The sequence below is a fragment of the Eptatretus burgeri genome, chromosome 7 (assembly GCF_056783735.1).
Source record: "Eptatretus burgeri isolate ZD-2024b chromosome 7, Ebu_testis_v1, whole genome shotgun sequence".
In the NCBI taxonomy this organism is placed as follows: Eukaryota; Metazoa; Chordata; class Myxini; order Myxiniformes; family Myxinidae; genus Eptatretus; species Eptatretus burgeri.
The window spans coordinates 60,646,259-60,671,774 of NC_140967.1; the positions used below are offsets into that span (position 1 = coordinate 60,646,259).

The following is a 25,516-nucleotide window of genomic DNA, read 5'->3' on the forward strand; positions in this document are numbered from 1 at the left end:
CGTGAGTTTGTCTATTAATTACGTATAATTGTATCGTGACTACATCTATTAATTACATTCTGTTGGAACGTATCTTCAGACCCCTTTGGAACCTTTTAGACCTTCTTGACCTCAGACACCTTAACCCTTATACCTCAGGTCAGTCTTTTGGGACTGCCACTGGAAACATGTAACCCAACACTACCTGCCTCATGGTCAGGTTGACAGTAACTAAAACTGACACCCCTCACTGGCTTTGCTCACTGGTGAATATGATACCCTGCCAGGACTAAAAACAACATTTGACAAAGGGCAGATGAGCTCCCTTCGGGAGCCAATGCCCATCCAGTATGGAGATGGTGTCTCCTGCAAAAATAAAAATTAAAAAAACACCCAATGGGGGTAGGGATTTTTTTTTTCTGCCTAGCCGAGTTACCCCTTCCTGCACAGTGGTCCTGTGAAGAGGTTTCCTTGTTTTAGGACGAGGTGAAGGTTTTGCCAGTTTTTCCTCTTATTTTTCGCTGTCGCCGTTCACATTTATTGGCGCTCAGCCTTGTTTAGGGTGAATTTCAATGCAAAAAATACTCTTGACCCTTACACCCCTTGATCCTTTAGACCTTTGAAGACACTTTAGACTCCTGAAGACTTTTATGCCCTTTGGACCACTTGGATATCTTGACCCTTAGACCTTTAATACCTGTTAGACCCTCATTCGACTCCTTAGACCCGACAGATCCCTTAGACACTTTAGACTTGTAACTGCTATTGGCACATACCTCTTTGACATTTTAGACCCATTAAGACCATTTTAGAGCTTTTGGACCCTTTAAGCCCCTTGACCCTTTAGACCCATTTAGACAATTTAGATTGCTTTGGACCCCTCAAGACCTTTTAGTCCCTTTTGGGGTTTTTGAAGACCCTTTCTACCCATTAGTCTCATGAAGACCTTTAGACCCCTTGACCCTTAGACCTTTTTTAAACACTTTTGACCTCTTTTGACTCCTTAGACTGCATAGTTCTCTTTGACCATTTAGACATAACTACTCTTGGAACACCCTTTCGACCTTTAGACACCTTACACCCTTTTGACTGCTTGGACCTCCTGGACCCTTAAAATCCCTTAGACCTTTAGATGCTAATTACGATTGGAAAATATGTAATAGACCTTTAGATCCTGACGACTATTGAAAATACCCATTCGACCTTTGGACCACTTAGACCCTTTACACCCTTTAGACACCTTTAGACCTGTATACCCAGTCGACCTGTTCGACCCCTTTGAACGCACACCACACAAACATTTAATGTCTTCTTGCAAGACACAGACGATACTTTTTTCAGCAAGTAATTCGCAATCTCCACCCACCTAGGTTGAACAGAACAGGCTGGGTACTCTGCTTGGTGAAACAGAATTTGCATATTGGGTCACTGAATTTTGTTCACCAATGAAAACCGAGAAGCATATTGTTTTTGAGTTCAAAAACTCAAAGGTCATGGTTGCATAAAATAAATTTTCATCCTATTACCATAACTTGAAATTTGAACAGGATTTGCATATTGGATCACAGACATGGTACACCAAAAATCAGAGCAACCGATTTCACTGTTTTGAGACGTTAACAGTTTCCAAGTCAACAATTTCAATCCATTATAATGAAATGGGACTTTTTGTGATTTTATTATTACCATACCTCAATATGTTTTCAAGATATCAAATTGAAACTTACACAGCTTATTTGTGTGTTTGGTATGTGTAATATATGTGAGTAAAATTTGGTCAATCTTAGTCAAACGTCAAGGCTATCTGAAACATGCAAAACACCTATTCGGCCGCAATTAGAAAATGTATCAGCCAAATTTGTTATGCATCACAATCGGTCACATAAAACATCTGACAGGTCAAATTTTCAAAATTGCTGTTGCCTTGGGAACTATTGTTAATTTGGTTTTGCAAATATTGTCTATGCACGAAATATTTATTGTCTTTATTCGGTGTTATAATTGGCAAACTGTCTTTACATCAGGATGAACATGCACTATTTGGATTGCAAATTGACAGCTTTTATATTCTATATAACATATATTCCAAATAATATCTCCAGTTGAAATGTTATGCATCTTATAAAATGAGGAGCTGTGTTCCCATGTTTAATGCCTTCTTTGATTAATGCATTAATTTACCTTCTTCAACATCTAAAATTTATTATTACCATACCTCAATATGTTTTCAAGATATCAAATTGAAACTTACACAGCTTTGTTTATAGTCGAATGTTTATAGTTTATAGTTCCTACTTTGTTTATAGTTGCTCGTTGCAAGACAGCAAAATATTTTCCACTTTGCTGCTCTCCATAGCTTATGAAAGGATAGGAAATGTCATTCCTCCAAATATTTTAGTTGTGGTGGGTGTGTGTCGGAGAGAAAATCAGTGGGCATGATCTCCCAAAGTGTATTGCATCATGTTTTAACTCACATTTAATTGTTTTGGGAATATTCAGTCAGAAAAATAGTTTCCAAATTTTGTTGCATTTGATCATTTTCCATGGCGTACAGTGAGTGAGTGACTGGGATGGAATCCAAACTTGGTCGGAGATCAGTTTGTTTGATAATATGAAAGATGACATCAGCAATGAGGATGGATTTGATGACTTGCTTATAATTGGAAGTAAGGTTATGGATCTATAGTTGAGAGCATATGCTTTTGCACCCTTCTTGTGAATGGGAATCATTTTAATGGACTTTCAGAGCAGACAAAAGAGAAGCAAGAGCAGCAGAGCAGGATTTGAGAACATGCCATTTGAGCCCGTAACCAATGAGGAGCCAACGTGCGTGCTTTAATCAGAAATTGGAGAGAGGAGCCAAGCGGAGCCAGGAGGAGGAACACAAGGGTTGGATGCAAAGTTCATTACCAAAGAAACCAAAGAGTCAAAAGAAGAAAAAGCCAGATGCGAAGAGGTCGTTTAGGAAGGACAAACAGTAAAGGGAGATGAAACATTTTTAATGTCATTTACGAGGTTTTGTCTTTATTGTTTTTGCAAGAGGAAAAAGTAGAAAGGTTATTCGTATGAAAATGGAGAAGGATAATATAGGATGAAAGAAGGAAAAGTATTAGGAAAAGATACAAAAGGAATGAGTGAAAGAAATTTGTGGGTAATTTTTGCTCAAACAGAAATTCGGAGGTTTTGAGCTGACAGAGGGAGAACGATGATAAAGAAGACGATGCGTGGAAGAAACAAAGGAGAGAAGGAAGGAGATAATGTGTGAGGCTGAAGACTTGTGTTCAAGCTGAAGCCGAGACGAACACTACCTCAAATCAAAACAACAAATTCATCACTATTTGTAACACCTCTAACAAAGAAAGTATGGAAAAGAAGACAAAGCAACAGATTTGCAACACAAAAGTGTCCAATGGGGAGCCGGGGAGTGCTTGACACACTCCCCATGTTTCAATTTCCCCATATTTCAACATAATCTGCGACGATGCTCACCATAACAGTCAGGAGGTGCGTCTGATGTATAAACGACGAATGTGGTCATCATTGGTTTGCTAATTATCGGTATGCCATCTTGATGAGGGCAAATCAGCCTGAAATCCAGATTGGTGGCTCCGTTTGATGGTAAACTGATGTTGACCATGTAATCTTTGTCTGTTTGACAGAGTCGCTGGACCGAAGCCTCTGTGTTGGAGGTGACGCTTTGGTGTAGGACTGTGTCCAATGGGGATCGGGGGAGTTCTCGTCACACTCCACATGTTTTGATATGTATATATATATATATATATATATATATATATATATATATATATATATATATATATATATATATATATATATATATATCTATATCTGTATTTGTATATATGTATATACATGTATGTATTCCAGAGTCAGTTTGGCACTCAGTAGTGAGTGTTTCAACTGACGGCAGACATTCTTTTCCACGCTACTTGCTTCAGCACTTGGTGGTCCCATTCTGTAAGCTCTTGTGTTCCGACAACTTCACGGCTGAGCTGTTGTTGCTCCTGGACATTTCCACTTCACAATAACAGCACTTACTGTTGACCAGGGCAGCTCGAGCAGTGCATAAATTTGATGAACTGACGTGTTGGTAAGGTGACATCCTATGATGGTGCCACGTTGAAAGTCACAGAGCTCTTCAGTATGGCCCATTCAAATGCCAATGTTTCTCTATGGTGATTGCATAGCTGTGTACTTGATTTTATACACCATCAGCAATGGGTGCAGCTGAAATAGCTGAGTCCACTAATTAGAAGGGGTGTCCGCATACTTTTGGTCATGTTGTGTGTGTGTGTGTGTGTGTGTGTGTGTGTGTGTGTGTGTGTGTGTGTGTATATATATATATATATATATATATATATATATATATATATATATATATATATATATATATATATATATATATATATATATATATATATATATATATATATATATATATACCGAGCGTAGTGGCGTGCGCCTGTAATCCGGCTACTCGGAAGCTTGGGTTGGAGGATCGCTTGAGGACGGGCACTCTGCACTGAGCCGCGCTATGAGAGGGTGTAGGGCAGCCCGGAATCATGGCGAAACCCAATCCTTATCTCTGTGTCGTGAGAGGCGACCAGGGTTGCGTCAGGAAGGGCATCCGGCGTAAAACCTATGCCAAATCAGTTTGCGGATCATAACAGATGATCCGCTGTGGCGACCCCTAATGGGAGCAGCCGAAAGACGAACAACAACGTGTGTGTGTGTGTGTGTGTGTGTGTGTGTGTGTGTGTGTGTGTGTGTGTGTGTGTGTGTGTGTGTGTGTGTGTGTGTGTGTGTGTGTGTGTGTACATATATATATATATATTTATACACATATATATTGTTGTGAATCTGGAAGCCATGAGCACACAACATTCAGGTCCTATAGCTCAGTTATTTCGATAAGTGAATGTGGATAGATAGCTCCCTTTCCCTCGTCTAATGGGTGAATAAATGCTGTGAAGTTATTTTAATAGTCAGGGGTTTACGTCAACGCCATCTTCAGCAACAATGCTCTGCTCGCCAGCAAGCACGTGCGTGTCAGCAAGGACGTGGGCAGAGTTCACAAAGGCCTGACGTCTCTCTCGCAAATCCTCGGCAGATCGGGGACGAGGTGGCTGTAAGTCGGTCAAAGGGCACAGAGCGAGCACCAAAAGAATCACAGCCTCTTCGGGGGGCGGGGAATCAAGACGCCCGATGCCCCCCGACCAATCATGGAGAGGCAACGGAGTTCCCCGGCGAATGAGGTGCGCGGAGGGGTGAGACGCGTTTCCCCCGCCCCGACGAGGGGCGAGTAGAAATAGACGGGGCAGGCAGTGTGAAAAGTGTTTTGGAGGGGTCTTCTTCGTCTTTGTCTTCTTCTTGTGGTCGCCTGGTCTCCTGGTCGTTTTGGACCCGTGTCGCCACTCCTGGGCTTGTGTCGCTGGTGGTCTTCTGGCTCTCATCTCATCGCTGGCTCTGGGCGCGTCACAGCGATCCCTCACCTCGTCTCGCCGGTGTCTGGATTTGGCTCGCCTCTCGCTGGTGCCTGGTTCGACTCAGCTCGAAGACCACACGAGGTGGACAGGTCCAAGGCAGAACCTGGCCTTCAGCTCACCCTTTCCCTCTGAGCTGGAGGCCTCAACAAAGACCACTTTGGGTCCGTTTCTTTTGGGTGTGTGTGTGTGTGTGTGTGTGTGTGTGTGTGTGTGTGTGTGTGTGTGTGTGTGTGTGTGTGTGTGTGTGTGTGTGTGTGTGTGTGTGTGTGTGTGTGTGTGTGTGTGTGTGTGTGTGTGTGTGTGTGTGTGTGTGTGTGTGTGTGTGTGTGTGTGTGTGTGTGTGTGTGTGTGTATATATGGATACAAACAAACACGACATAATAGTTACCGAAGCTTTTCGTGCTGCACTCTTCAGGGTAAAAATCGCAGCAAGCGAAGAAGGAAGTAAAGGCGTGTGCTTTATATGCAGGTCTCAATAAGGTAGACACTGATTGGTTCAACCGTAGTGACGTCACGGTTAATCCGAACGCCCATTGGTCGGCTCATCATCTTCACCTCGAGCTCCCATTGGCTGCAACAGAGTTTGTCGATGATTGACGTTTGCAAACACATACCCGGGAGAGGTGGGATTGGTTTCCCCTAAGGTCCATTCACCATTTGTGAACATACTTCCCTTGATCTTTCCATGCTGAAAGAGTCACAGAGATCGTGCAAATTCCTTTTGATGACATAATATTAGGGTTGGGCATACAACCATACTTTTGTTGAAAGGAGTGTTTTTTATGGCCAAATTTCACGCTGATCACGAATCCGTTGAACTTTTTGACATAGTATGATGTCTTAGGTTGGTAGAATGCAAAAATTCAAAATGGCTGCCAAATTTACCCACTTTTCAGGTAAAAATTGATAATTATGGCTTACTTGGGCATGTACTATTATTAGGTGTCCTGTCCTGTGTCCTGGTGTCCTTTAGGTGTCTTGTGAATTTCTACAACCGTAACAGTACGTTAACAAATGGTGAATGGACCTTAGGGGAAACCCATCCCCCCTCTCTCCAGGATGTGGTTGCATTCGTCAATCATCAACGAACTCTGCTCCAGCCAATGGGAGCTCGAGGTGAAGATGATGAGCCGACCAATGGGTGTTCGGATTAACCATGATGTCATTACGGTTGAACCAATCAGTGTCTACCTTATTGAGACCTGCGTATAAAGCACACGCCTTCACTTCCTTCTTCACTTGCTGCGATTTTTACCCTGAAGAGTGCAGCACGAAAAGCTTCGGTCACTATTATGTCGTGTTTGTTTGTATCCATATTAAAGTTCTGAAGTACCAAACATCTGTTTACATATATATATATATATATATATATATATATATATATATATGTATATATTTGCATATATATCCATATAAGATAATAATATACTGTTTGAACATGTTATTCAAAATCTTGTAAGAATGTTTCTTCGCCAATTGATGTCGATGGATAAATCTTCTCGTGATTTTTAAACAAACACTCCAAAGTAATTCAGTCTTACTACATTGAGCACCAATCAAAAAGCAAAGAATTTGTGAGTCAAAATAATGTATAGTATGCACCAAAATAGCAAATAGTTTTTGTAAGTTACACCAGTCTCTGTCTGGATGGGTTTGTGGGTCGAGCAGTCGCAAAGCCTGAATCCTATCCAGGTTCCTCCTAATGACAACATCTTTGTCTATTTGGGTTCCTCCTGATGCTCAATTGCTGTATTTGGTCAGTCATTTTATGAGGTGTGTGTGTGTGTGTGTGTGTGTGTGTGTGTGTGTGTGTGTGTGTGTGTGTGTGTGTGTGTGCGTGTGTGCGCATGCATGTGTTTGTCTGTTGCCATTGTTCTCAGAGATAGCTTAACGGATCTTTGTCAAGCTTTCAGGTTCATCACTGAGTGCTCGAGAGAGTTTTAGGCAAAAAAAAGATTTTGAATTCTTTTTTTTTTTTAAGTTGGAATTTTTTTGGGGGGAACTTAAAAAAAACAACAAAAGCCTTTGTAGCTATGCAAAAGTTAGTATTAAATGATCCTTCACTCCATTCCTTTGTGGGTGTCGAGTGGTGTTTTGGGCCCCCACAAAAAAATGAACAGAAAACAAAATTTGATTTCTTCAAAATGCCAACAGGATTAAAACAGCACCGGGCAATGCCAGGTACCCCTGCTAGTGTCCGTGTAAATGAAAGAATGCAAATTGGATATGTGGATGTTGCCAGTTAATTTCAGTAGCATAGAAATAAAATGGTTACATTCAAGTAGCATGTTTATGTATTTGTTTCATGTCTTGCACCTAACACCAAGTTGGGTGTGTGTTGGTGAAAACTCTGTGAAGTAAATAACTTATTTTAGTTACTGGGGCAATTGGCTAGTTTTCTGAAAGGTTAACTTTAACCCCTGCCTCAGATATCGCTGCTCGGTGCTATTCAAGCCAGTCCTTGGGCCAACCATCTTCATTTGCTTCATTAATGATCTCCATCCATCATCATATCAAGTGTTTTGCTGTTTGTTTATCTCAGTGTTCAGTACCATTTATAACACCTCTAACAATGAAACATCACATGCTCACCTGCATCAAGACCTTGACAACACCCAGGCTTTGTTTGACAAGTGTAAAAATACATTTTCCCCTAAAAAGTGTCAGTGACTTTTTTTTCACAAGAGAGATTGTAGCCATTTGCTCCAAAATATAATTGGCACCACCATCCCAGAATAACCTTGTGATCATCATTGACCACAAACTCAACTGGGCCAGCCACATCAATGCTCTGGCTGCAAGAGCAGGATAAAGACTGATAAGTTTAAAAGGTAATGAGTGGATCATTTTCTGATCCCCTCAAGACCTTTCCATGACACACAAGGCTCAGGGCAGGAATGTGATGGACTAATCACTGCTTGTCTGGATCGGAGCATCTGAGCAAAAGCAATACTTCAGAAGCTGAACTTTATCCAGGACAGAATTTCTCATTTAGTCAGCTTGCCACCATTTCAGATCACCATCCACCCAGCATCTCATTGGTGATCTCTGGCTGCAGTGTGTATTCTCCACAGATGGAATTGCAACAACAACCTGTTGAGACCCCTTATACCTTCGAAGACCTTTTAGACATCAAAGACCCTCCCCTTAAAACCCTTTCGACCCCTAAGATCTGCAAGATCCTAAAGACCACTGACACCCTTCAGACACATTAGACAGCTTGGACCATTGACCATTTAGAGGATTGGCGAACTTGGACCCTGTTGTTTTTTTTGGACCCAGGGTTTTTTTTCATCCCTGTTGGGCATGTTCCGTTTAAACATGGCTTGATAATGAATTAATTGGAAAGGAACACACCCCTGGGGCATCTCATTGGCAATACAGCAGCAAAAGCAAATCACTTGCAAACTAAAAATGCCCCAAAGGGTGTGTTCCTCTTTAATGAATAGCAAGGCATTTGAAGTTGGCTGGTAAAGCGTGCTGATGGGCGGATAGAATATGTTGACAAAGTTTTGACAACATGTTCAAAAGTCCCAGAAGTGCACTTTGGAACTACGTATTTTGGGAAGGTTAAAGAAGACGGTCCGAAAAGTTGCATTTCTCACTTTGTTCAACAGACATTGCTCATTTCTCTAATACATCCAATATGCTTAAACATTTGCAAACCAAACACCAGAGAGAGGACCTATCGGTGACGCTTGAGAATGCAAATTCAAAGAAACCAAATTCTGCAACAGCAACAAGTTTGCTTTCCCAATCAATGATTGAAGCCACTTTCACCCTGGTAACGCCCCTGTATTCTGCCTTCCCCTCCCCTCACGCTGCCTTCCCCTCCCCTCACACTGCCTTCCCCTCCCCTCACGCTGCCTTCCACTCACCTCATGCTGCGTTCCCCTCCCCTCACGCTACCTTCCCCTCCCCTCACGCTGCCTTCCACTCACCTCACGCTGCGTTCCCCTCCCCTCACGCTACCTTCCCCTCCCCTCACGCTGCCTTCCCCTCCCCTCACGTTGCCTTCCCCTCCCCTCATGCTGCCTTCCCCTCCCCTCACGCTGCCTTCCCCACCCCTCACGCTGCCTTCCCCACCCCTCACGCTGCCTTCCCCTCCCCTCACACTGCCTTCCCCTCCCCTCACACTGCCTTCCCCACCCCTCACGCTGCCTTCCCCTCCCCTCACGCTGCCTTCCCCTCCCTTCACGCTGCCTTCCCCTCCCTTCACGCTGCCTTCCCCTCCCCTCACGCTGCCTTCCACTCCCCTCATGCTGCCTTCCCCTCACGCTGCCTTCCACTCACCTCACGCTGCCTTCCCCTCCCCTTACGCTGCCTTCCACTCACCTCACGCTTCCTTCCCCTCCCCTCACGCTACCTTCCACTCACCTCACACTGCCTTCCCCTTCCCTCACGCTGCCTTCCCCTCCCCTCACGCTGCCTTCCCCTCCCCTCACGCTGCCTTCCCCTCCCCTCACGCTGCCTTTCCCTCCCCTCACTCTGCCTTCCACTCACCTCACGCTGCCTTCCCCTACCGTCACGCTGCCTTCCCCTCCCCTCACCCCTCATTCCCTTTTCTCTCTTTTCCCCTCCCCTCCCTACTTTCTTCCCCCCTCTCTCTCTCTCCCCTACCCCACTCTCACTCCTCCCCCCCCCCTCCTCTCTTAGTATTCCCGTCAGTGAAGTGATAACACTCACCTGTAATATTTCAGTTTGACATGATTTATATGGAAGAATACTGTATAATCATTTATAATGATTTTATATGGAAGAATACACAAGGGCTCCCATATCTTAAGGACCCCAGGCCCCACAAAGCCTTAATCTAGCACTGCTCACGTGTGCATGAAAAGATACTGGAGGCATTAGTAAGGAGTCCCAGGTTCCATTTGTCAGGGAATTTTCTCCCAATTGTGTGGAATATTTATGGAGTTTGCCATGACTGTCCTTTGACAGAATATGAGTCATAATAGTTATAATCGTCAGCATAACTGGTAAGACTGCTAAGGTCTCTCAGTGAAGTATATCGAAGAAAAGGAAATTGTTCATTGGACGTAACTGACTATATAATTTGTGCTTTTATTATTTTTCCCTTCTGTTGGGTGTGCAAACCAGCGACTCTGAGATTATACACTGCCTGTGAAACTTTGTGCTTCCACTCACACAAGCCATTTTCAGACCTCGTTCAAATGCAATTGGGCAACTCCCATTTATATATGGACGAGCAGGTAACCCGGTCCCACTGGGCTGTTGTAGGGGAATTAGTTTCCAATGGAGTGTAGAATATTTAAGGAGTTTGACAAGATTGTCTTTTGACAGAATAATGGTGGGGACCCATGGAAATTTTGCAAAATGTAAAATGTGACCTCCTCCCCCACCCCCTGGAGTTCTCAACCCCTTTCTTCTTCAAGTCTCCATCCTCCCTCCCAACTCCATTTATGTATCCTTCCCTCCCTCGCAACTCTAATTATGTATCCTTCCCTCCCCCCCAAGTCCTCAGACTGATTAGACCTGTGGCGACCTTGAGCCAATATGGAAGGTACCACTCTGTTTTCAAGTTTTTAATTGTTTTCATTCATTTATTCTCCAAATACCCCCAATTATTTGGGGTATTTGGACAATATGTAAGGCTGTGTGGTGTCAAGAGCTTTCCCTCACTGAAGGCCACATTCTTGGTAAAGTAAATCGATGGAAAGGTAATTATACGTTGACAGAATTTACTGAATAGTTTGTGTTCTATCATATTTTTTTTACTTCCTGTGGATGGGTGAGCCAATGACTGGGCATATTCACCACATGCGCAACAAAAATGAATATAACTCAAATTTGCTTGAATATCGATATTTGTAAACCTCCACATGCACTGTCTGGGCCAAATAGCTCTTAAATGAGGTATCATTCAGCATTGGAGTGCTGTGGTTAAGACATTTAGCCTGCTCAGACTCGATCTGGCAACTTGTATTTACAGTGGCTTCAGAAAGTATTCACACCCCCTAAACTTTTGTTACATTTCATTGTTACAGTCTGAATTTTAAATGGATTAAATTTAAATTATTTATCATCAATCTACACAAAATACCCCATGATGATAAAGTGAAAACATGTTTTTCGAAATTTTAACAAATTAATTAAAAATGAAAAGCTGAAATGTTTTGCATCAATAAGTATTCAACCCCCTGAGTCAATACTTTGTATAAGCGACTTTGGCAGCGATTACAGCTTCGAGTCTTCTTGGGTACATCTGTATCAGCTTTGCACATCTGGATTTGGGGATTCTCTCCCATTCTTCCTTACAGATTTGCTCAAGCTCTGTCAAGTTGGATGGGGAGTGTCGGTGAACAGCAATCTTCAAGTCTTTCCACAGATTCGCAATGGGATTAAAGTCTGGGATTTGGTTGGGCCACTCAAGGACTTTCACGTTATTGTTCTGAAGCCATTCCAGTGTTGCTTTGGCTGTTTGCTTGGGGTCATTGTCCTGTTCAAATGTAAACCTACACTGCAGTCGCAGGTCTTTTGCACTCTGAGGCAGGTTGTCCTCAAGGATTTGCCTGTATTTGGTTCCATTCATTGTTCCCTCTATCCTTACAAGTCTCTCAGTCCCTGCTGCTGAAAAGCATCCCCATAGCATGATGCTGCCACCACGGTAGGAATGGTGTTAGATGGGTGATGAATTGTGCTCAGTTTGCGTCAGATGTAGCGCTTTGCATTCAGGCCAAAGAGTTCAATTTTGTCTCATCAGACCACAGAATCTTTTGCCTCATTCTCTGTCTTTCATGTGCCTTTTTGCAAACTCCAGGCATGCTGTCATGTGCCTTTTTCTCAAGAGGGGCTTCCATCTGGCGACTCTCCAATAAAGCCTTGACTTGTGAAGTTCTGCAGAGACTATTGTCCTTCCAGCAGGTTCTCCCATCTCAGCCAAGGAACTCTGTAGTTCTGTCAGAGTGGTCATTGGGTTCTTGGTCACCTCCCTGACCAAGGTCCTTCTTGCTCAGTTGCTCAGTTTGGTCAGAGGGCCAGCTCTAGCAAGAGTCTGGGTAGTTCTATATTCTTTCCATTTCCTAATGATGGAGCTCACTGTGCTCTTGGGAACTTTCAACACTCGAGAAATTGTTTTGTACCCTTCCCCAGATATATCCCTCCTCACAATTGTAGCTCAAAGTTATACGGAGAGTTCCTTGGACTTCATGGTAGAGTTTTTCCTCTGACATGCACTGTCAACTGTGGTACCTTATATAGAAAGGTGTGTTTTTTTCTAAATCATGTCCAATCAATTGAATTGGCTACTGGTGGACTCCAATCAAGTTGTAGAGACATCTCGAGGATGATCAAAGGAAATTGGATACACCTGAGCTCAATTTGGAGTGTCACAGCAAAGGGCTTGAAGACTTATGTTCTGGGAACAAGACATTTCAGCTTTTCATTTTTAATTAATTTGTAAAAAATTCAATTAGATCAGACTTCACTTTATCATTATGGGATATTTTGTGTAGATCGGTGACAAAAAATTTAAATTTGATCCATTTTACATTCAGGCTGTAACAAAAAAAAGTGACAAAAGTCGAGAGGTGTGAATACTCTCTGAAGGCACTGTTTCGAGATAGAGAGAAGGTACATAGATATGCATACATTATATGGTGTCTTACATTTTTGTGGTGAACATTGAAATCTTCACTACTTTTAACCCCAAAAACCTAGCTTCCCGGGCAGTTGGTAAATCAGTCAATTGCTTACAAGTTAGGGTTATAACTTCAAATGAAATGGCTTTTGTGAGTACTTACCAGTACTGTTGTGTGTGTGTGTGTGTGTGTGTGTGTGTGTGTGTGTGTGTGTGTGTGTGTGTGTGTGTGTGTGTGTGTGTGTGTGTGTGTGTGTGTGTGTGTGTGTGTGTGTGTGTGTGTGTGTGTGTGTGTGTGTGTCGGGCTTCCTTCTTGGGACTACGGTGCAGTAGCTGGTCTTTATTTTGATTCTACTGTAAAGAATCACGAGTTTAATGATGCTTTAAATTGGCACAATAGCTCTTCCCGCTGTTCTGGAAGTGATGATCATTACTGATGAACTGCCCTGCAATAAACAACTCTTTATTTAAAAAAAAAAATCTTATTGAGGCTGAATGTAAAAGTTTCTGCTCTCCCCCCCCCTTCCACCCCCTCAACTCAAAAGACCATAACATATTATATTGGCATTGAACAACTTGTCCACTGATGGGAAGAACGTACGAAATTGGCTGAAAACTGCATAGGAAAGGACAACCAACTGTGCTGAGGTTTGCTTGAACATGGTTTTGGGGAAAATTCCTTTTAGAGTGGGCAGAGGAGAGGATGGAGGATGGAAGCACAGGAGGGGGAGCTCAAGCCCTGCTACACCTCATGTGTATGGCATGGTCATGGTGCAGAAACATTGTAGAATTGATGAGATGGCTTGTCCTGGTGTCATGTTAAGCATATGCTACTCCACTGAAAAGAGTGTCACACTGGTGACAGCAAAGCAGTATGGTCGAGGCAGCACCATATCAAATTGCTGTCACATACCCCTAATGGTGTGTATGGGGTGAGAGCATCATGACCATTTTGATGCTTGGGCATCTTCAGCAGCATGGTTCTGGGAGCAAGTTGATTTCTGATATACTCTACAGTATGCTGGAGTCTGGACTGAATTGGGCAACACAACTCAAACGTGTTGTGAGAGGAGCTTTTCATTACAAAACATTGGGCTGTGTCTGCTTCCTCCAATAAATATAAAGCTTGGGTGACAAGAATCGCTACCATGTTGCTGGGAATTTTATCATCTCCAGCTGAGCCCCTGTCATAATTTTTTATTTTATATTATTATTATTATTGTGCAGATGTTGTTACCCTACGCATGCGAAGCGAAAATCTTGGTAAAGCAATCGGTGAATTTCTATCTGTTTGTTTGTCTGTCCTGTCTACAAACGTCAGTTTATGAATGAGGAACAACTAAATTTCAATTGAATGTTATATTTTGAACACGAATTGGAATATGAATTGGAAAACAAACCTGTAGTTTAGCAGTACTTTGGCTCTGAATTTGTTCTGATCGCACATGCGCAGACAGGAATGAGATAATTGTTTTACTCTGTCTGCTTGCCTGGCAATCAAACAAAATTGAAAATCATTCCATGCAGGACACTTTCTGTTTTTAAGGATGTCATGAAGGACACAAGCAACAGGCATGAAAAATCTAATGTAACGTGTTAAATAAGGTGGTGTAAAAGACAGCGGTAAACCTCTGGAGTTTTTTTTCTGAGTTGTGAAATCTTTGTTTTATTTCAATTGAAGTAGAAGAATATTTCAACTGAAATAAAATACTTCGTATCGGTGAATAGTCAAATTCTGAACCTGCTTATTCTGCCACATATGCAAATTAAACCAATTGCGGTTTGGTTCTGAGCATTCACTTCATGTTTTGTTTTCTTTTCTTGAGCTTGGAGGAAGCATATTGCTTTGAAATTTTTAAGACCAACTTTATAGGATTTTCTGCACCTAGATGCTTCCAAGAGGTAACATCCATTTGCAGGCTTGAAGGTTTGATTTCAATGCATTTCTTTTCCTCTTCAGGCATTTCATGATTCCATATACCACCTTTTAATTGTTCATAAATTGTCTGCTTTCAGGATATGTGAGTGATCCATTCTAATCAAATGATCTGATCAGTGAAGTTGAGCTTTTATGAGGAGTTCAGTTCAGTTAAATCTTGTTTTCCACTCACGAATCAATCAAACACAATGTACAAGAAACATGCATCATGTTATGAGAACAGTGGAGGAGCCTGAATAAAAGCATGGCTTATAAAATTTTGTGTCCCGATGACGATGGATTGTGATTTATAAAATGAAGACAGAAATAAAGAATTATTGTGAAATAAGATGCATATAATGAGAATAATGAGGTGGAGAAACAGAAGCGAAACAGAAAGGAACGCAAATGGGGAGCAGTGGTATAGGAGGAGGAATTACCTGGAATGCAAAACTTTTCAAGGGCATCACAATATCACTCATTACTCATTTATTGCCAGTGATTACTTGTAATATACTTTTCTAATACTGTAATAAACTTTTGAGATTGCATTTAAAACTATTAACACCAATAGTTTGCCTGAGGCTCACTTTAAGTGAATTCCATAACTTTTGGCCCAGTATAAATAATAGTTTTGCTTGCAAAGGAAGTTCGTAGTTGTTGTAAATAGTACATGTTGGCTTGTCTTGTTGGGTAATTATGAACGACCCCATTTTAAGCAAAAATTTGAGCAAGTTTTTGGAACATTAGTGACCCATTAGTAATCTCATTTTTATTCAGCCGCAACATCAGTCACCCGAAATGAAAAATGTATCGTTCCATTTTCAGAACCTTATAATCATAAAAAACGAAAGAATATTTGAATGTGCATGTGAACCTTCACTGCATATAATTCACATATCTCTTTGTTTTTTTGTAACAACAATATTTTGTCCAACTGTAATTTTAAGGAGTTGCCCCAAACAACTCTGCCATCATTCAGTCAATACAGTTTCAAGGTGGAATATAGTAGCTACAAGAAGAACTGATTTAGGAAAATAATATAAATACTTTGAGAAATGGGGTTGCATAAATTAACTGTGTGCATTTTCCATGTTAATTCTTCATAAATAAAGAGTCCAATATATATATATTTATATTTTTTAATGAACCCTCAATTTACTTTACCATCAAATATAATTAGTCCAGGAAGCACAGAGACCGAATTGCTGAAAAACAGTGATTCAATTCCCATGATATTGCATTTTTCAACCATTTTCACATTTGAAACTTTGTCTTACCATTTAATTTTATAAAGAGAGCAAATATGATGAAGATGAAATCTGTGCAGCTGCTTTGTATGACGATTATAGACAGTCCACATCTCACGACCGTAAAGTAAGGTGGATAGCATGACTGCTCCATAAACATGAAATTATATTTCCTGTTTAATGGGACATTTTTTTTCCATATGTATCTGTTGAAGTGAAAGATTCGAAATAATCATTGGAATTAGTTATTTTCAATTCTTTTAACTTGCCTTGTATTTCACTTTATAATAACTTGCCATCTCCTTTCACTTACTCCCCCCAATACCTTACTTCCCCCTATCCTGTGCTCAAATAATTCCCTCAACCATCAGTTCTGAGTGGTCTTTGTGGAAGCAAATGTGGATCAAAAGAATCGGTATGTACTTTTACACCCTTTAATTTTTTCTTTATATCCTTTCTCCCAATCTCCCCTTCCACCAACCGCACACACACCCCATCACTGTGGCTTCCTTTTGCAGAACTCTTTTTGGCATTTTCCTTTCGGTCAGCCATATCTACCCGAGAACGATTCGTTTTTACATGTTTGGTCTCACCCTTCCATGCTTTCCGTATGATATAAATTTCGAAATATACTGTTAAATGCACTCAAAGGAAAGACATACTTTTTTCCCCCTATTTCTGAATTTTAACAGTTTGGAGTGAACCAGCCAGGACCATATGTTGAGTACACTACGGTGAATGCAGCTGGTAGTGAACAGAAATCATCAGGTAAGGTTACTTTTTGAGCCACCATAGTTGACTGAAAATACAGCGAGAATGCCTAAACAAACATGTCAGAGAAATTGTGGAAAAGTGCTTCCTCATTTTCCACTGTACTGCCTGTAAGTGCTTGCTGTTACTGAAATCAAAACCCATATGCTCCCTCACATCACTTAGCTCAACATAACTCCCCCCCCCCCTTTCCACTGTTCTATCCTTTCCTCTCCATTCCACATTCATCTTTATTATCTCACCAAAGAGGGCTGTTGACCGAGACAAATTAAATCGATTTTGTGTCAATATTGTACGGGCCAAATTATATTTTTATGATCTGGCCAGTTTTGAGAAGTCATTGATGTTTTCTTATGAAAACTGACCTGAGTTTTTTTTTTCATGTTATTTTGTGCTGTGCTGACATTGGTACCCATGTGCAAGGATTTTAATGGCTCTTTGCAAAGCAGACCATGGGAGGTGATTTTGTGAGAAAAGATAAAATGTGTTGAAGGGAAACTGAATTAATTGTCGAGAAAAAGGTCCTTTCCATATCATTGTGAACCATTGTATGGAATGAGTTTCTGGTTCTGAAGTAAAAGGAAAAAGAACTGACGCTTTAAATTTGGCCTCTTTCTTTCTTGGCACATTTCTTAATCTACGCAAAGCAAGATGCCAGAAAGAAACCGTCAAGCTGTGTAGGATAAATGCATTGAGTTTGCCAGCAAAATATCTGTGCTAGTGTTGTGCAGCAAAATATCTGTGCTCGTGTTGTGACTTCCCCGCCCCCTCCCCCCCCCCATCTCCAATACTTCCAAAAGGGTTCCATTCCCCAGTGACTGTGACCAATATAGTGAGTCTGCTGTGTGCCAAAGCTCAGTACCCTTGCTTTCTCCATTGATTGTCGTTAGCCCAAAAAATTGGCTTTGTGTCATGCTGGCTCATCGGCATTTTTTTTTCCTTCAACCAATTCTCCTCCACCTTTGTCACTCACAGATATAACTGAGAGTGATACCTCCATCTTCCTTCCCCACCCTGCCATCTTCTTCCTGCTCCTTTATCCTTTCATCCCACCTTCTGATTGCAATCATCCTCTCCTCACTCTTTCTGCCTCTCCAACATGTGAACTACCAATTATTATCTCCAAATAGCACTCCTGTCACTGCCCTCCATTCCAGCTGTAATTCCACTTATATTTTCGCATGCATTTGTTTGACTGTACCATACAGTTTGACAAAAGATGGTGAACCCAAATGGGTCGAAAGTATCCAACGAAAAGACTAACAAACAAAGAAGATGGGCTGAAACATGGGCAGATGAATTAATTAATGATGCTGTGCTTTGTTGTGTTTCTACATAGTGATGACAGCAGGGCATATGTGCAGACTAGTCTCTGGCAGGAACACCTGAAAGAGAATGTGAGAGTGGGAGGTGGGTGAGGGGGGAGGGATAAGTAGGACTAATGGGGAAGAAGGTTGGGGGCTTTTGTGAAAATGACTTCTGTATTTGGAAAAGAGAGAATGGGTAGGGTTGTAGGTTTGTAGGAGTGAAAGAATTTGGTGGAAGGATGGAGTGTGTGTTGCACAATAGAGATGGACTGAAAAATATTGGGTGAAGAAAGATTAAACCAGCGATAGGCTATCAGAGAGGAACAGAAAGCGTATAGTCTAAAGAGAGTTTTCTGAGGGGGGAGGGGGGGGAGAAGGAGAAGAATGGTTTTTGTTCAAGTTTGTGGATTTTTCTGTGATATGTTGCCATAGACATTTTTCCCATCTTTTGATCCTTATAATTAGTCAAATTTAAAAAGTGGTATTGCCAAGGTAGAAAATGATGAAGGGCTGTGGTGGGAGGAGGTTGCATAGTCTTGTGAGCCATTCATAAAATGGCAGATGTTTGGTACAGTCTTTTATTGACTGCTAAGTCAAAAAACGAGTACTTTTAAAGGGGACCTGAAAAGTAAATGAAGTTGTCACACTGACGTCAAAATCAGACTTTTAGTTCACTCCATGTATGCCGTCTCAATACCTCGTCTAGAATTGTTCACATGTACACGGTTACGGTAAAAATCACGATCAGTGGTTATCAGTGTCTGTACTGGTTTCTGTGTTTCGATTCCCATGATGCTGCACAGCCCGGAGCAATCAATAGCTCTAATTTCACCAGCCAAGTGTCAACCATTATATGAAGAAATGTCACATACTGGCAAGGAGACTGGATCTTGTAACTGCTTCCTTTCATACACCGATGACTGCAAAAACAAAACAAAAACACCATGGGATGTTTGCCAAGCCACAATCACAATCCAGAACAGAGGAAAAGACAAATTCACATCAGAAAAGAATGGGAAACGGCAGTTACATCATGAGAACCGTTATGAACATGTTATTATTCACTTGATGATGATTCTGTGGAGGGTGAAAACAAGAAAGGATTAATAAATACAGAGCAACAGAGATCAACTTAGCATGACAGGACCGAGGTGGTTACTAAAAAAAAAAAACCTTTCCTGGTAAAATCTCATAGCAAGTCAAATCTCGTAGCACCATGGCACAGACCAAGCTACAGACGAAACTCCACCCAAATGGATGATTTTCAACCTCAGCTCCCCCCATCTTCGCACTTTAATTCGGCAAGGCAGTACGTGCAAAACAGCTGTGCAAGATAGCTGGTCTCCAAAGGAGGTTTTGAATCGCCTTTATGAATCAAAGGGAAGACCTACTACTGCATTGGAGTCATCAGAAGGAACCCGAATAAGTAAAGAGCAAATATGGAGTCATCAGGGGGAACATGGATTGGATTTGGGATTCAGCCGCTACTACTCCAACCTCAAACCCATCCAGGCTTCGCCAAGTGAGCCTTACAGAAAAATTTCTGCGACAATTCACTTCTCCCGAGACAGATAGATAAAGAAAGAGAAATAAAGAGTCAAATGGATAAAGGAAAAGAAGCAAGAATTAGAAAAATCATTCTCAGGATCATTAGACTCCCTGCCTAAAAATTGACACAGAAAAGTTTTTTTTTATCGAATAACAAACAACCAAAGTTCACACAAGAACGTTAACTGCTAATGAGAGAGCGTCGGTTTGGAGGTAGGTGCCTTTTCCAGAAGCACAAGTTCTGAAATAGGTCTCTGGTAGACCTGACGTGTACCATCAATGCAAACCACGATGTTTTCCTTCCATCGTCACTGGGGTAGATAGGTGTAACTCAAACAAGTGGCCAGTAGTTCTGGGGAAGTTCTTTGTGCTGAAGGAGGATTAAATCTCACTCTGAGATGTCAGGTATTGTCTCGTTCCACTTTTGGTGAAATTGTAGGCTCTGGAGGTACTCCTTTTGCCATCGTAGCCAGAACCGATCAGCAAGGTACTGAGCTCGTCATCAGTGTCATCGTCCATGGAAGTCTTGTTACCAAGAGGTGCTTGAACAGGCTAGATTTTCAGGGTCAGCAGCATGGCATGAGTGAGAGCTCGAGGATCATTGGTATCTGAAGAGATCGTCGTGATGGGTTGAGAGTTTCAGCCAGCACATGCTTCAGCCGTAAAGGTGTTAAGTACAGTACCTATCGGAAGTCTACACCCCCTTTCAAATTTTTCACCTTTTGTTGCCTTATAGCCTGAAATTAAATTACATTAAATCAGACTTTTTCCACCTGTATTTCCACACCGTAACCCACAACTTCCAAGTGAAAAATAAATTATACAAATTCCAGAAAATGAGTTAAAAATACAAAACCAGAATATCTTGGTTGGATAAGTGTCTACCTCCCCTGAGTTAATACTTGGTGGAAGCACCTTTGACATCAATTACAGCTGTGAGTCTGTTGGGATAGGTCTCTACCAACTTTGCACACCTTAATGGGAAATATTTTCCCATTCTTTTGTTCAAGCTCAGTCAAGTTGCATGGGGAGTGTTGATGGGCAGCAATCTTCAAGTCATGCCAGAGATTTTCTGTTTGATTTAGGTCGGGGCTCTGACTGGGACACTCAAGGACATTTATGTTTTTGTTCCTTAGCCACTCCAGTGTAGCTTGGCTGTGTGCTTCGGGTCGTTGTCATGCTGAAAGGTGAATTTCCGTCCCAATTTCAGTTTTCTTGCAGAGGGCAGCAGGTTTTCCTCTCGGATTTTTCTGTATTTTGCTCCATTTATTTTTCCTTCGATCCTGACAAGTGCCCCAGTCCCTGCTGATGAGAAACATCCCCATAACATGATGCTGCCACCACCATGATTCTCAATAGGGATGGTGTTCTTTGGGTGATGTGCTGTGTTGGATTTGCACCATACATAACGTTTTGCATGTGGGCCAAAAAGTTCCATCTTGGTTTCGTCAGACCACAAAACTTTTAGCCACATGGCTCCAGAATCTCCGGAGTAGTTTTTTGCAGCCCTCAAACGGGACTCGAGGTGGGAATTTTTGAGTAACTGCTTCCTTCTTGCCACCCCACCGTGCAGGCCAGACTTGTGGAGTGCTTGGGATATTGTTGTCACATGCACACAGTGACCAGTCTTTGCCATAAAGGCCTGTAGCTCTTTCGAAGTTGTCATTGGCCTCTTAGTGGCCTCTCTGATCAGTCTCCTCCTTGCTTGGTCATCCATTTTGAATGGACGGCCTGATCTAGACAGGGTCTTGGTGGTACTATACCATCCACTTATTAATGATTGTCTTGACTTTGCTCCAAGCAATATACAAGGCCTTTGAAATGTTTTTATACCCATCCCCTGATCTGTGCCTTTCCACAACTTGATCCCAGAGGTCTTTTGAAAGCTCCTTAGTGCTCATGTTTGAGTCTTTACAGTGACATGCATGACCCAGCAGAGGAAACCTACAGGAACAGCTGATTTCATTCTGAAACAATTTATCACAGGTGGAGGTCAATTAAGTTGGTGTGTGATTTTGAAGGTGATTGGTTACACTTGAGTTAATTTACAATTACTATTATAAGGAGGGTGGACACTGATTCAACCAAGATATTCTGGTTTTGTATTTTTAGATCCTCGTGGAGGATCTCTAAGTCGTACTCACATTGTTGTTCTTGTGGACTTTTTTGTTTCACAGCCGACAGTTTTCATCGAAACTTCCTGAAACTTGGCGTATATATGTAAAAATACCCTGCGCAGATGGTACCCATCTCCGATTTTGAAAATTCCTCCGAGAAAAAAAGTTATGACGTCAAAATATCTCCGATAATGTAAATCGCCTAAAAAATTATCTCCGAAACTAGGTAAGCTTTTTGAATTCTGTTTGCGGGAATCGAACAGGGCATTAGCATAGATGAATTACCTCACATATGATAAATCAATATGACGTCATATCAATTTTTATGACGTCATTCCTATTTTTTGACATTTTTTGTTTCACAACCCAGAGTTTTTATCGGATCTTCGTGAGACTTGCCATGTATATGCAGAAAGCCCACGCACAGGCAGTAACCGTCTCCGATTTTGGAAATTCTTCCTAGAAAAAAAGTTGACATATCGCCGCTAATGGAAATCGCCTACACCATTATCTCCAAAACGAGGCAAGCTGTTTGAATTTTGTTTGCGAGAATCAAGCTGGACATTAGCACAGATAATTTATCGCAAACCTGATGCATCACAATGACGTCATATTCGTTTTTATGATGTCATCATTAAGAGGACGAGGATCTTAGCTCATTCGAGCTTGTTAATTCATTTTCTGGAATTTGCATTATTTGTTTTTCACTTGGAAGTTGTGGGTTACGGTGTGGAAATACAGGTGGAAAAAGTCTGATTTAATGTAATTAAATTTAATTCCAGGCTACAAGGCAACAAAAGGTGAAAATTTTGAAAGTGTGTGTCGACTTTCTATAGACACTGTATATACCGTAGTTAAGTAGGTTGTAAAAATGATGGATTACTGGTGGCTTCCCAGGTTTGGCAATGGCAACAATCGGTTTCATACTATTGCTTCAAAATGCACTCTGAAGTGTGGATGCTTGTAAAGAGGGCCCCAAAATTCTTCAATAATTCAGGGTAGACGTCCTGCAGCATTGTTTAGCTTTTCGAGTGTGAGGGCATTGTCTACTTCAAAGGTGAAAGGTGAACACGGAGGGATGAACTAGGAATATAACAGACTCTTTGTAAAAGTTCTCAGCATACTATGGTCTTAATAAATTTGTCTCCCGATACCTCTTAATTAAGCAACATTGTTGTTGCCACGACATTAGCTGTGACTTCCTTCTTTCGCTGTTCAACTGGACTACCAGCCTCAAGCTGGAGGTAATAAATCCCCATGCTATCTCCGCTATCTGGAAGGAATAAAGTTCGGAAAATCCTCTGTCTCATTCTACCTTTTGTGTCTGGCTGAGCTCAGTGACTCCATTAAAGGTGATGCTTGTCTGGTTTGTCAGTAGTTTTATCCTGCCTCAAGATTTTTCTGTTTTTGTGACCCAGCATGGGGTGTATCTTTTTCTATAGTTGTGGGGAGTGTTTTTCCTTTGGGTTCTACTGACTATTCAGATGAACCAATGCAAATTATTGGGTGATGAACCAAAAAGTACTTCTGTGGATGATTGCCTCAATCGACATAATGAAGCCCACCAAACTTAATTTATGGAAATTCCACTGTGATACAGATGATGACCTCATCAATAGGTTTTGATCCTGACATGTTTGATTGTGGGGCAGTACTGGATATAAGCAACGTTTCCAAGGACAGTTCTAAAGGCATTGAGGGGTCTCCACGTTGGTCTTTAGTAAGAAACTGATCTGGATTATAATCTCTATTTCACCAGGCAGAATGGAAAGTACCCTGTTTATTTACATCCACGACTTCAGTTGACAACCATTCAACAATAGTCTTGTCAGCAAAATCATGTCGTCATAATTTCAGTGCATTGATTGTGGTTCCAATTGAGGTTGTAGATACAATGTATCGAGAGAGCAGGGTGATCTCCAGTATGTTGCAGTGGCTGAGGCCACTTGGTATTTGGTGGTTTGTGAACTTTGATTATTTCTATAATTTTTGTAAGATAATGAGAGTCAAAGTTTCCAAATTGTTGGGAATGCCGAACATGGCATCGTCTTTGATATATTCTTTGATTACGTGGCAAGCCCTTGTATCGGGTGCAAAATGGACACAAGATTGCAGCCATTGATGTAATACCATGAGCCCCAGGTGTCATCTTCCCCGTGATTTTTTTTTTTCTAGGACAATGTTGCATAGTGTGTGCAAGGTAGCCACACTGAGAATGACACATATATATCTCTAATGTTCAATTGGAAAATGAACACAACTAGATTCTTGAAGTAGCCCTAAGGAGAGCTGTTTTCCAACATTTCAAAAAACACACACACACACAAACACACCAACGGAAGATGACTGCAGGTGACCATATGAGCAAATATAACATAAATGGGGTCACTCACACGATATAGAATAAAACGATGTACTGTCCATTTACATTGTGTTCATAAAAGACAAATGCTTACATGTTCATTGCATGTACTATGTACTTCACAGCATCCACTGTATTCTTTAAACAAACAAACAAGCAAAAAATTGGTTGTGGTCCTGGTCACGGTGGGAGGTTCGCATCCATGGAGACGGATTCATGGGCTTGTTGATGGGTGTGTGGGTGAGGTGTGGAAAGGAGAAAGATGAGATGGAGAGAATGAGAACATGTGCCATGCAGTTCACTTGCTGGCCTCAGCCAGTGGCTTTCCGTTCACTCATCCCGCCCCCCTTCTTCCCCCCACAAAAATAAAATAATGGCAGCACCTTGGGCCTTTGTAAATTGCTCATTTAATTTTACAGTTTAACTTGTGTACTGAGAGCTCCCATATTTATTAAGTCATGCATATTTATTTCTCCAATGAATTTTTTTCCCATTCATTATATATTGTAATGATGTGCAGGTTTTCGTTTTTATTCACAACACCAACCAATTGCACATGAACATAACAGATAATATCATAACAAACCGAAAATGTTATTTTCTGGCAGGGGTAACTGAACATATGGACCACATTGTATATATTGCAGATAACTCTGAAAATGCTTGATGGAACATGGTATACATTGTCCACCTTGCTCTGTTGTCTTCAACACAGCGGCTCAGCTCAGCCAATCGGCTCATCTTGCTCTGCAGCTGCCCTATTCTGTGCTTGGTCTTGGCCGCAGTGCCAACTTTATTGACCACTTGGTAGTGGGCATCCCACGTCCAGCTGGTGAAACAGTGAGCATCCCACCCACTTCTGTCATTTTGTACATTTATGCTTTTTGAAATACTAATAAAATTAAATATCCTTGCCTTTTTATATTGTCATTGTGTCATCCCAGATGTTACTGTTTACAACCAGCAACTTGACAGTTCCCTCGTAATTATTTTTTCTTTGCAGCTTTATCACTGTCTCAAGGCATATTATGTACAGGGTGTTTGAAAAGAAATGCAGCATGTTGCAAAATGCGTGTTTATGCATGTGTTTTGTTTCTTTTTAAACACCCTGTATAATGTCTTAATAACTTTGACTAAACAATCAGTGCAGTTCCTTC

The 25,516-nt window shown here is 41.5% G+C and overlaps 1 protein-coding gene across 2 annotated transcripts in view; it reads left to right on the plus strand.

Moving 5' to 3' along the window:
• ITFG1 (integrin alpha FG-GAP repeat containing 1) overlaps positions 1 to 25,516 on the plus strand; it is a 207,443-nt gene that overhangs the window by 135,584 nt on the left and 46,343 nt on the right. For both annotated transcript variants that reach the window (XM_085888711.1, XM_085888710.1), the window contains exons 13-15: positions 16,626 to 16,669; positions 16,947 to 17,022; positions 25,075 to 25,199. In XM_085888711.1, the coding sequence (XP_085744837.1) occupies positions 16,626 to 16,669; positions 16,947 to 17,022; positions 25,075 to 25,199 (245 nt within the window). The remainder of the gene's footprint in view (positions 1 to 16,625; positions 16,670 to 16,946; positions 17,023 to 25,074; positions 25,200 to 25,516) is intronic.